Below are 13,783 nucleotides of genomic sequence, written 5' to 3'. Positions count from 1 at the left end.
TTCTAATACCCTCTATCTCCCTTAACTCTCTTATCTTATCCAATAAAGGTTCCAAAGATAAAATAAACAATAAAGGTGATAAAGGACACCCCTGCCTTGTTCCTTTCGCAATTTTAAAACTATCTGTCAAACTACCATTAATTATTATCTGAGCTGTTTGCTCTCCATAAATTGCCCTAAGTATTCATATAAAACCATTTCCAAATTGCATTTTGTCTGTTAATTTAAATAAAAATTCCCAATGCAAATGATCAAAAGCTTTCTCTGCATCCAAGAATATAAACGCTGCCGGAATCTGATTTTTCTTTTCCAAATATTCCAATAAATTCACTATCTGCCTAACGTTATTCCTCATCTTTTTTTTTTTTAATTTGAATTTATATCCCGCCCTTCTCCAAAGACTCAGGGCGGCTTACATTGTGTAAGGCAAGAGTCTCATCCTATTTGTATATTTATATACAAAGTCAACTTATTGCCCCTCCAACAATCTGGGTCCTCATTTTACCTATCTTATAAAGGATGGAAGGCTGAGTCAACCTTGGGCCTGGTGGGACTTGAGCCTGCAGTAATTGTAACTGCAGGCAGCTGTGCGTTAATAACAGGCTGCATTAGCCTGGAGAGCCACTTTCCAGCCCCTTTCTACTAGGAATAATTATGGATTGTACAGCTATAGAGACTAAATTGATTTTGAACTTAATAACAGCTGCGAGACTTTTGATTGCTCAATATTGGAAGAAAGAAGATTTACCTACAATTGAAGAGTGGACACTCAAAGTATCAAATCTGGCAGAAATGGCAAAAATTTCTGCTTACTTGAAAGACTGTACACAAGAAAAATATATTTTAGAATGGAAAATGTGGATTGATTATATTCAAAATAAGTATCAGATAAAAAAATATCGAATAGCATATGAGTAAATTTAGGAAATATTTTGTATTAGATATATTTTTGATGGAGAGGGGAATTGAGAGTGTGATTATGTGTGGAGTGACTAGAGATTATAATAGATGATTTATTTTGGATTATGATTGTTAGTTTTGATACCCTGCATTTTGTTCTGGGAAGTCGGGGGGGGAGTAAGGGGGAGGGGAATTGGGGGGGGTTGAGGGTAGAGGATGGAGTGATAGTTAATGTACAGGGATTATTGAAGAAGTATAAATATAATTAATGTAGGGTCGGGTCTGCCCAGCTACCATTTTAGAACGGTGGGGAGGGAGAAAAGAGGAGAGAGTAGGAGGTAGGAAAGAGGAGAAGAGGGGTAGAAGAGGGAGAAGAGGAAGGAAGAGGGGTAGAAGAGGGAGAAGGAAGGTGGAGGGTGGAGGGAGGAGAAGATGTAGATAAGAGAAGGGGAGGAAGGTCTGGAAAGTAGAAGAAGGTAGAAGAGGGAAGAGAGTTAAAAGGAGGGGGTGGCGACTAATTGTATATGACTGTACATTGGATGAGCTGTTGGATATGATTGTAAAAATAAAACTTTTTTATAAAAAACAACAACAATGTCGACTGGCGACCTCCAGGGAGAGGGCCTTCTCTGTGGGGGCACCTGCCCTCTGGAATGAGCTTCCTCCAGGTATAAGACAACTCCCTGACCTCCAGACTTCCGTCCTTGAATAAACGTTTTTGTTTAGCAGCATGAGGCAGCTTAAAGTAATAGTAATTTTAATAGGGTTTTTATAGTTTTATTATTGTTTTAAAGTCTTATTTCGCCAAATTGAATCAGTTTTTAACAGGTTTTAAATTTTGGGTTATATGTATATTGTGTTTTATCTGGCAAAACCGCCCTGAGTCCTTCGGGAGAAGGGCGTATAGAAATTAAATAATAATAATAATAATAATAATAATATTAATAATAATAATAATATTAATAATTATTATGTTATTATTATTGTGTGTGTGTGTGTGTGTGTATTATTATTCTCAGCCACCGATAGACGGGGTCTGGCTGTGTCTCTTTCCATGGGCTCCTCCCATGGAGCTGGGGTCTCACGCCTGACTGGAACCACACGGGTCTCCTGGCAGACACGGTGATTGGCCTGTATCTGCAACCGGGCGTCGATCCTAAGGCACAGATGTATCAGCGCATTGAGGGTTGGAGGGATATCAACCCAGACCAGCTCGTTCTGCAACTTCCCTGATAAGCCATCCTGGAACATGAGGGCTGCCTCATTCCAGGCTGAATCCTGGCCAAGCAGCCAAAACTCACCGATATATTCCTGCAGCAGTTTCTGGCCCTGCTTCAGGGTCTTCAATCATCTGGTGGAAGTTTGCATTTTGATGGGGTCCTCATAAATAAGTCTGAGATGCTCACAAAATCCCCTGAAATCATCCAACAGAGGACTAGCCTGGGCCAGCAGGGGCATGGCCCAGTGAGCTGCAGAGCCTGAGAGCAGGTTGAATACAAACCCCACTTTATCCTGGTCAGTGGGGAAGTCCTCCATTCTCAAGCTGATCAAAAGCTGGCATTGTCCCATAAAAGCAGGAAATATGGGTTGAATACCGTCAAACTTGTCTGGCACGACAATATGACACCTTCTACGGGGAGGGGAAGAAGCTGGAGCTTGAAGCTGAGCCATCTGTGCAGATAACAAAGCTACTTGCTGCTGAAGCTGCGCGTTCTTGGCATGGAGCTCCTCCATAATGATAGAGGTTTGTTGCTGCTGCTGGAGGACCACAACGAACGTTCATTCCCAGCTGAGTCCCAATTAGTTGCAAAAAAAGTCCTTCGGAAGAAGTCCTTCGGGATAATCACCAACCTTTATTTTCTGTGACACCCTGCCAAAGGCCTTACTTGGCAAAGCCCCATGGAGTTCAGAAACAAACAAGAGATGCCAACTGGAAACTGAGTTAGCAATGTTGCTTTCCTGCAAAAGGCCCAAATGCCTTTGTTTCTCCTTTAAGCCTTATTTATTTATTTATTTATTTTATTTTGTCAATCATATATAAGTTAACAGCTAAAAGTATAAACATAATGTGAATATATGTGTGCTCGTGTATTGTTCCAATTGAAGCTGAAGTAGTCTTCGACAGGAAGGACATTGTAATAGATGATTTTATGAGTTAAACTCAGGTCATGTCGAAGGCAGTGTAGTTCTAAATTTTCTAAACCCAGGATTTCAAGTCTGGTGGCTTAAGGTATTTTGTTGTATTCAGAGGAGCGGAGAACTCTTCTTGTAAAATATTTCTGGACATGTTCAATTGTATTGATGTCAGAAATGTGGTATGGGTTCCAGACAGTCGAGCTGTATTCAAGAATTGGTCTAGCAAATGTTTTATATGCTCTGGTTAGTAGTGTAGTGTTTTTGGAGAAGAAGCTACGCAAGATTAGGTTTACAACTCTTAAAGCCTTTTTTGCGATGTAGTTGCAGTGGGCTTTGACACTTAGATCGTTTGATATGAAAACTCCAAGGTCTTTAACAGGGTGGAGGTCATCTGTAAGGTAATGTCCATCAAGCTTGTACTTAGTGTTTGGGTTCTTTTTTCCAATATGTAGGACTGAGCATTTGCTGGTTGAGATTTGGAGTTGCCAGGTTTTAGACCATTGAAATACAAAGTCAAGGTCTTTTTGAAGGGTAGTTGTATTGTTGGTGGTGTTAAACAGTTTGACATCGTCAGCAAAAAGAACACAATTACTTGTAATATGGTCACAGAGATCATTAATGTATAATATGAAGAGTGTTGGTCCAAGAACGCTGCCTTGGGGAACACCACTTTTAACAGGAACAGGATTTGATAGAGCATTGCCAATTTTGACCATTTGTTGTCTGTTTGACAGGAAAGCTGTTATCCAATTGTGGAGGGGTCCTGAAATGCCGTAGGATTTTAGTTTTTGGAGAAGTTTATCATGTACTACTGAATTAAAGCTTTAAAGAAGTCTATGTAGATTGCATCTATTGCTTTGCCCTGATCAAGATTTGTAGTCCATATATTTTTGCAGTGAAGAAGTTGTAAGTTACATGATAATTTTTTTCTGAAACCAAATTGTTTATTAGAGAGTAGGTTGTTTGTTTCTAGGTGGAGGGTAATGGATTGGTTGATGATAGATTCCATTACTTTGCAGGTGATGCAGCGCAGAGAGATTGGTCTGTAATTTTCAACTAGGCTGGGGTCTCCTTTTTTGAAGACAGGGATGACCGTGGCTAGTGACCAAAGTTTAGGAAGGGAACTGGTTGTGAAAGCTTTTTCAAAGATTATGCTTAGGGGTTCTGCTGTATTAGTGGAAAGCTTTTTTAAGAAGTATGCACATAGTCCATCAGGTCCAATAGATAGGAATGGTTTCAGTTTGTGAAGAACCTTTTCAACATTATCTTCTGTGAAATCTATATGTGTTAGGTCGTTGTATTCATTGTTGGTACGATTGGGGAATGTCGGGTATGAGCCATTACTGTTAACAAAGACTGATCCAAAGAATGTGTTAAAGAGGTTTGCTTTATCTGTTTCATCATTATATTCTTTGCCGTTAGATTTTTTTAGTGGTGGGATGGATCTCGAGTCTTTAAGTTTGTTGTTCACAAAATTATAAAAAGCACGATTGGAATTTGTGCGCAGAAGGTCTTCTTCTTGCTTGGTGTGGTAATTGGTGCATTCAGTTTTTATTTGGTTGCATATATTTCTGTAGCGGTTTTTGAAATTTTTGAAATTTGCTACATAGGGTTGCTGGAGGGAGGGTGGATGGAGGCTAAAGATGGCGGCAGTGGTGGCTGGAGACAGCGGTGTCAGCCACTTTCAACTGAGTGGCTCTCTGAAAGTTTTAGTGTCCCATGAGCTTGCACCCTCTCTTTGGACTTTCTTTGTTGTTTAACAGGTTTTGGGGACTGAGGGTGACTGCCTTCAAGGTAGTGTGGAGTGGAGCCATGCCAGCTGTTGTTGGGCCATTTGTTGTGGCCTTTAAACAGAGCAATAAAGGACTCTACAGTATTGATGCTTGCCTCTGCCTAGATGACTTGGGTCATAACAGGAGCCCTTGAAAGCCCCCCCCCACAGTTTACTACAACCTCTTGGAAGGAAATTTCCATTGACTTTATCATGGAATTGCCCAATAGCTTAGCAAACACTGTCATATAGAATAGAATAGAATAGAATAGAATAGAATTTTATTGGCCAAGTGTGATTGGACACACAAGGAATTTGTCTTGGTGCATATGCTCTCAGTGTACATAAAAGAAAAGATACGTTCATCAAGGTACAACATTTACAACACAATTGATGATCAATATATCAATATAAATCATAAGGATTGCCAGCAACAAGTTATAGTCATACAGTCATAAGTGGAAAGAGATTGGTGATGGGAACTATGAAACGATTAATAGTAGTGCAGATTCAGTAAATAGTCTGACAGTGTTGAGGGAATTATTTGTTTAGCAGAGTGATGGCCTTCGGAAAAAACTGTTCTTGTGTCTAGTTGTTCTGGTGTGCAGTGCTCTATAGCGTCGTTTGAGGCTAGGAGTTGAAACAGTTTATGTCCAGGATGCGAGGGATCTGCAAATATTTTCACGGCCCTCTTCTTGATTCGTGCAGTATACAGGTCCTCAATGGAAGGCAGGTTGGTAGCAATTATTTTTTCTGCAGTTCTAATTATCCTCTGAAGTCTGTGTTTTTCTTGTTGGGTTGCAGAACTGAACCAGACAGTTATAGAGGTGCAAATGACAGACTCAATAATTCCTCTGTAGAATTGGATCAGCAGCTCCTTGGGCAGTTTGAGCTTACTGAGTTGGCGCAGAAAGAACATTCTTTGTTGTCCTTTTTTAATGATGTTTTGATGTTAGCTGTCCATTTGAGATCTTGCGATATGATAGAACCCAGAAATTTGAAGGTTTCTACTGTTGATACTGTGTTGTCAAGTATTGTGAGAGGTGGAAGTATGGAAGGGTTTTTCCTAAAGTCTACCACCATTTCTACGGTTTTGAGTGTGTTCAGTTCCAGATTGTTTTGGTTGCACCACAAGGCTAGTCGTTCGACCTCTCGCCTATATGCGGATTCGTCATTGTCTCGAATGAGACCAATCACTGTTGTGTCATCTGCGAACTTCAGTAGCTTAACAAATGGATCATTGGAGATGCAGTCATTGGTATACAGAGAGAAGAGAAGTGGGGAGAGCACACAGCCTTGGGGGCCCCCTGTGCTAATTGTACAGGTATTTGATGTGATCTTGCTTAGCTTCACCTGCTGCTTCCTGTTTGTTAGGAAGCTTGTGATCCACTTACAAATCTGTTTCCGTACCTGTAGCTGGTTTAGCTTAGTTAGAAGAATGTCTGGAATGATGGTATTGAATGCTGAACTAAAGTCTACAAAAAGGATCCTTGCATAGGTCTTTGGAGACTCAAGATGTTGTAGGATGTAGTGCAGAGCCATATTAACAGCATCATCTGTTGATCTATTTGCTCGGTATGCAAATTGCAAGGGGTCTAAGAGCGGATTCGTGATGGTTTTCAGGTAGGAAAGCACAAGCCTTTCAAAGGTTTTCATGACTACAGATGTTAGAGCAACTGGTCTGTAGTCATTCAGTTCCTTGATGGTGGGCTTCTTCGGCACTGGGATGATGGTAGAGCATTTGAAGCAAGAAGGAACATAGCACATCTCTAGTGATTTATTGAAAATATGGGTGAAGATGGGGGCCAATTGGTCAGCACAGACTTTTAAGCAAGAAGGAGTTATCTTGTCTGGACCTGGAGCTTTTCCTGGCTTTTGTCTGTGAAATAGGTCCTTTTCTGTGATCACTAGGGGTTGTGAACCCAATGAAATGGGGTCAGTTGTAGGAGGCTTGGCTGTTGTTGGTGTGTCTGAGATGGGGGTTGTGGAGATAGGTGGCTGTAGTTTCCTTTCAAACCTGCAGTAAAACTCATTCAGGTCATCTGTCATCACCAACGTTTTCTCCAAGTAGGTTTATTTTGTTGTCGTTCCCGAGATCCCCTCAGCACGATCCTTAACCAAGCTCTTTTTGCAACGAGCTTACAGACTCCATGGACTTCCCAAAAATAATCTCAGAAAGAGGTGAAAAGTTAATTTACATTTCACTTTTGGCAAGAGTTCTTTAAAGTTTTGGGGACTTCCCAGGGACTCAGCTCTTCTCACCCACCCCCCATATAAATGGAGCCAATGAACACACAAATGGCATTTTAGACCACTACCTCTGATGTTATGTTAACTATCAACAAGACAACTGGGCACAACTTTTCCCCTTTGCAGAAATGGCATATAACAACACTGTGCAAACCAGCACCAGATTCAAGTCATTCTGGGTGGCTACTGGTCAAGACTTCGTCACTATGCTGGAACTCCCTCAACAATCATCCTAAAGCATCACCCTCGCTGAGTGGATGAAACCCCTCCAGCACACTTGGTCAGTTGTTTGCAAGCCATTACACAATATAAGGGAATCCCATAAAAATACACTGAAAAGGAAAAGCAGCCGGAAATCAAATTTAAAGTTGGAGACAAAGTATTCCTCTCAATCAAGAACTTTCCCCATCATCAGAGTCATCAATCTGGGGACTATGGAACTGAAATTACCAAAGAACCTTCAGCGCATCCACCTGGTGTTTCATTGTAGCCTATTAAAGCCTGCTAGCATATCCCGCTTGCATCCTGCGATGAAGCCATCACCAGCACCCATCCTTATTGGAGAACACTTTGAAGTTAAGGAAATATTGGATTCATGAATTCACAGAGGCCGACTCCAGTATTTAATCCTTTAGAAACATTTTCTAGCCTCTGAATCAGAGTGGATTGATGCCCCACATATGCAATCCCCATGCCTCATCCAAAAATTCCATACCCTATCAAACCTAACTAAATGTCTAACATCTTTCTTTTTCTTTTTCTCTTTTCTCTTTCCTTCCAGGATTAGCTCATTTTTCAAGATGGGGGGAGGAGGCAGAATATCAGAACTGCCATCCTTCACTTGCACCTATGCTTTGCTAGATACCAGTCTATCATAAACCATGGGGAGGAGGGAGCTGTGGGAAAATGGGGAAAAGTGAATCTTCATGTCATCCCAAGATATCCCAAGGCCATGGACCTGGGAATGGAATATAATATCCACCTACGCAACTGTTGCAGGGACAGTTACCAAAACATCATCTTCAAATATGACTGGACAATGGGGAGATAATGAGAGTGGACTGAAGAAGGAAAAGTTAACTAGGGAATCTTCATGCACAAACTTTTAGTTCTAGCTTTACTTACTGTAAGCACTTGGCTTTTAGTAAAACTAATGGAGTTTTCACTATAAATGGAGTCAAAAGTGTTTCTTTCCAAAGGGACCAAGCTGGGCCAGGTCTGACATCCAGGAAACTACAGACTTATTAGCCTGACATCAATACCTGGGAAGATTCTGGAAAAGATAATCAAGCAATGAATCTCCGAACACCTAGAGGCAAACAAAGTCTTAACGAAAAGCCAACATGGATTTGTCAAAAACAGATCTTATTGCATTCTTTGACAAAGAGACAAAATGAGTGGATCAGAGAAATGCTGTGGATATAATTTATCTGGACTTCAGTAAAGCATTTGATGAAGTGGACCACAACCTGTTACTTGGTAAGAGAAAAATGTGAGTTAATCCATCACCATCAGATGGATTTGTAACTGGCTAACCAACCACACTCAACGTGTAGTCCTCAATGGAACTACTTCTACATGGAGGGTACCCCAAGGCTCTGTCTTCGGTCCACTACTCTTCCAATACCAAAGGATCTTGACTGACCTGAAGATTGGGACCTATCTAATAAAACTAAATTCAATGATGAAAAAAGTAAGGCCCTACCTTAAGGCAAGAAAAACCGAATGTACAGGTATAATACAGAGGGTACTTGGCTCAATAGTAGTAATCATGAGAAGGATCTTTGAGTCCTAGTGGACAATCATTTAAATATGAGCTAGCAGTATGTTGCAGCTGCCAAAAAAGCCAATGCAATATCAGAAGGATAGAATCAAGATCACAAGAAGTGTTAATACCACTCTATACTGCCTTGGTAATACTACATCTAAAACATATGAAGAACAGTTGCAGGAACTCAGTATGCCTAGTTTAATGAAAAGAAGGACTAGGGGAGACATGATAGCATTGTTCCAATATCTCAGGGGTTGCCACAAAGAAGAGGGAGTCAAACTATTCTCCAAAGCACCTGAGGGTAGAACAAGAAGCAATGGGTGGAAAATAATCAAGGAGAGAAGCAACCTAGAACTAAGGAGAAATTTCCTGACAGAACAATTAATCAATGGAACAACTTGCCTGCAGAAGTTGTAAATGCTCCAACACTGGAAATTTTTAAGAAAATATTGGATAGCCGTTTGTCTGAAATGGTGTAGGCAGGGGGTTGGACTAGAAGACCTCCAAGGTCCCTTCCAACTCTGATATTATTATTATTATTATTGTAACATCCAGCTTTAGTCCCCACAATGTAAAAAAGATGTTGAGACTCTAGAAAGGGTAAAGAAAGGAGAAACAAAGATAATTAGGGGATTGGAGGCTAAAACATAAAAGAATGATTGCTGGAATTGATATGTCTAGTTTAATGAAAAGGACTAGAGTGACATGATAGCAATTTTCTAATATCTCAGGGGCTGCCATAAAGAAGAGGGAGTCAGCTTATTCTCCAAAGCACCTGAGTGCAGGACAAGAAGCAATGGGTGGAAACTAATCAAGGAGAGTAGCAACCTATAACTAAGAAATTTCCTGACAGTTAACAATCAGTGGAACAACTTGCTTCCAGAAGTGGTGGATGCGTGAACACTGAAAGTTTTTATGAAGAAATTGGGTAATCATTTGTCTGAAATGGTATAGGGTTTCCTCGCTGAGCAAGGGGTTGGATTAGAAGACCTCCAAAGTCCCTTCCAACTCTGTTAGTCATTACTAATTCAGACACTTCCACCAGGAGAATGTCAGAAATCACTGTGAGACCAGCTGTCCCTTCTGTGGAATCTTAAGATAGTGAGAATTAGAAGCAACTTGGCTTGAACTGAATTTTATTAATTTTAAATTTTTTATTAATTAATTTTAAATGGGGTTTTTAGTTTATGGTATATTTTAACTTCTCAGGCTAATTTTAAAATAAGTTTTTAATTTGCATTTTAAATTGTATATTGTATTATCTGTTTTATTTTTGCCTGTACACCGCCCTGAGTCCTTTGGGAGAAGGGCGGTATAAAAATCAAATAAATAAATAACTTCTTGTTTCATTTTGGAATGGGGAGATGTACTTATAATTTTATAAATACTGTATTTTTTTGGAGTATAAGACGCACCTTAGTTTTTGGGGAGGAAAATAAGAAAAAAGCTGATTGGCAGGTAAATTGATGTTCCAACAGCTGATTGGAACATCAGCTGTTGCCAGAGGTGAATTTTAGCAATAGATTCCTTGGTTGTGAGCTCTGTGCCTTGCTTTTTTTTGTTTTTTTGCCCTGCCTCTGAAACTCCATTTCAGAAAAAAATTTCTGCCTCTGAAAGCCTCCAAAACAGAACTTCAGAAAAAAGCCTTTTCTGAAGCTCTATTTGGGGGCTCTTTTTCCTGAAGCTTCTTTCAGCCTCTGAAACCTCCATTTGAGAAGCTGTGTGGGCTACATTCGGAGTATAAGATGCACCCAGATTTTCACCCTCTTTTTTTGGGGAAAAAGGTGCGTCTTATAGTCCAAAAAATACGGTACTTATTTATTCTGATACAGATACTGATGAAGATGCCAGGTGACAATCTAATTTATGTTAGCTGCAAGTTCAGACTGCAAGGGCAAGATGTTTGCAAGCAGATTAATCAAGCATACACTGTATAGTACATGTGCCTTATAGATGCAGTTGAGGCTACAAATAGAGAAATGTTTGTACTATTTTGCAGATGGATAAATGAATTTTTGCTCGTTGTATCACTTGTGAGCTGTGTTAAAGTGAATTAATTGCAGTTATTTCATTGATAGACAACCAGTGCAGTGGTTGTTTAGGCAGAAAAACAGTTTGCGCACTGTATCAGAAATACTTGATTTTGTTTGCTATTTCAAGTTTTAAACTTTTAAAAATTATCCTTTTGTCTGCCTAGCACTAGCTGCTTCTCAATCTGTTATTGTGACATTAGACAACAGAAATGTAGTCTGGGTTTCAGAACATCATCAGAATAACAAGTTGGAAGGGATCTTGGAGGTAATTTTAGTCAATTCCCTTGGTCAAGCAGGAGATCCTATACCCATGATGGCGAACCTATGGCACGCATGCTGGAAATGGTATGCAGAGCCATCTCTCTGGGCATGCGAGCCATCACCCTTTGCTCTTCTGGGTTCCGACATGCCAGCCAGCTGGTCTTCATGCATGCAGGAGCATTGGAAATCAAAAGAGCAGTCACCCAGTGTGCATATGGGAAGATAATCTTCCAATTTCTGTCATGCACGTGCACTGGCCACCTGATCTTCCAGTTTCTCTGTTTATTTTGACTAGTATTCTTGTTCTTTTACAGTACTGCTTTTGATAGGCTGCTAATTTTCATTCTGTTTCTGGAAGAAAATGAAGACATTGCCAAGGAAGGTATATCTGTTTGACAGATCAAGAATCCAGGATGTGCACTTTATTAGACGTAAACGTTTTATATATTTCTAAAGTACATACTTACCGGTATTTACTGCAAAGGGAAATAAACAAGACAATACTTTCAGCATGTCAATTGTCCTACTAGAGGCAAGAATACTTTAGACCACTGCTACACAACACTAAAAGATGCTTATCGGTCTTTACCATGAGCAGCTGTAGGACACTCTGATCTATCTGATCTATCCTATCTGATCTATGCTATCCTATTCATGATTCACCTTGTACCTGCTTACAGGCAAAGACTTAAAACCACAAAACCAACAATTAAATCAATGAGGACCTGGACTGAGGAGGCAAAATTAAAGCTGCAGGCTTGCTTTGACTGCACTGATTGGAATATTTTTGAAGATATCTTTGCAGACCTGGATGAATTCACAGATATGTCAGCTTTTGTGAAGACCTATGTGTACCGACAAAGAACTTGCGAATATACAGCAACAACAAACCTTGGTTCACAGCTAAACTTAAGCAGCTACTTCATTCCAAAGAGGAAGCCTACAGAAAAGGTGATAAAATGCTGTACAATCAGGCCAGAAATGTATTAGCAAGGGAGCTCAGAGCAGCAAAAAGAGGCTACTCTGAAAAGCTAAAGAATCAGTTCTCAACAAATGAACCAGCAAACGTGGAAAACTCTTAAAAATATCACCGGCTACGGCAAACCTCCTTCCCAGGCTGAAGGAAATCAACAACTGGCACATGACTTGAACGTGTTTTACAGCAGGCTTGAAAGGAAACTACAGCCACCTATCTCCACAACCCCCATCTCAGCCACACCAACAACAGCTAAGCCTCCTACAACTGACCCCATCCCATTGGGTTCACAACCCCTAGTGATCACAGAAAAGGAAGTGCAAGACCTATTTCACAGACAAAAGCCAGGAAAAGCTCCAGGCCCAGACAAGATAACTCCTTCTTGCTTAAAAGTCTGTGTTGACCAATTGGCCCCCATCTTCACCCATATCTTCAATAAATCACTAGAGATGTGCTATGTCCTTCTTGCTTCAAACACTCTACTATCATCCCAGTGCCAAAGAAGCCCACCATCAAGGAACTGAATGACTACCTACCAGTTGCTCTAACATCTGTAGACATGAAAACCTTTGAAAGGCTAGTGCTTTCCTACCTGAAAACCATCACGGATCCGCTGTTAGACCCCTTGCAATTTGCATACCGAGCAAATAGATCAACAGATGATGCTGTTAATATGGCTCAGCACTACATCCTACAACATCTTGAGTCTCCAAAGACCTATGCAAGGATCCTTTTTGTAGACTTTAGTTCAGCATTCAATACCATCATTCCAGACATTCTTCTAACTAAGCTAAACCAGCTACAGGTACCGGAACAGACTTGTAAGTGGATCACAAGCTTCCTAACAAACAGGAAGCAACAGGTGAAGCGAAGCAGAATCACATCAGATACCTGTACAATTAGCACAGGGGTCCCCCAAGGCTGTGTGCTCTCCCCACTTCTCTTCTCTCTGTATACCAATGACTGTATCTCTAACGATCCATCTGTCAAACTACTGAAGTTCGCAGATGATACAACAGTGATCGGTCTCATTCAAAACAATGACGAATCCGCATATAGACGGGAGGTTGAACAACTAGCCTCGTGGTGCGACCAGAACAATCTGAAACTGAACACACTCAAAACCGTAGAAATGGTGGTAGACTTTAGGAGAAACCCTTCCATATTTCCACCTCTCACAATACTATACAACACAGTATCAACAATAGAAACCATCAAATTTCTAGGTTCTCCCATATCGCAAGATCTAAATTGGACAGCTCACATCAAAAACGTCATCAAAAAAGGACAACAAAGACTGTTCTTTCTGTACCAACTCAGAAAGCTCAAACTGCCCAAGGAGCTGCTGATCCAGTTCTAAAGAGAAATTATTGAGTCTGTCATCTGCACTTCTATAACTGTCTGGTTTGGTTCTACAACCCAACAAGACAAACACAAACTTCAGAGGATAATTAGAACTGCAGAAAAAACAATTGCTACCAACCTCCCTTCCATTGAGGACCTGTATACTGCACGAATCAGAAAGAGGGCCGTGAAAATATTTACAGACCTCTCACATCCTGGACATAAACTGTTTCAACTCCTACCCTCAAAACGACGCTATAGAGCACTGCACATCAGAACAACTAGACACAAGAAGAGTTTTTTCCTGAACACCATCACTCTGCTAAACAAATAATTCCCTC

General features: G+C 40.5%; 1 protein-coding gene across 1 annotated transcript; it reads right to left on the bottom strand.

The window, feature by feature from the left end:
* Positions 1-2,247: 2,247 nt before the first annotated feature.
* LOC131194998 (protein LDOC1-like) lies at positions 2,248-2,634 on the bottom strand. Its single transcript, XM_058176622.1, has one exon. The coding sequence runs from the start codon at positions 2,632-2,634 to the stop codon at positions 2,248-2,250; it is 387 nt and encodes a 128-aa protein (XP_058032605.1).
* Positions 2,635-13,783: the final 11,149 nt, after the last annotated feature.

Source organism: Ahaetulla prasina, chromosome 3, assembly GCF_028640845.1.
Source record: "Ahaetulla prasina isolate Xishuangbanna chromosome 3, ASM2864084v1, whole genome shotgun sequence".
Classification (NCBI taxonomy): domain Eukaryota; kingdom Metazoa; phylum Chordata; class Lepidosauria; order Squamata; family Colubridae; genus Ahaetulla; species Ahaetulla prasina.
Note: the sequence above shows the minus strand (reverse complement) of the source record. Positions and strands in the feature narration are given on the sequence as shown.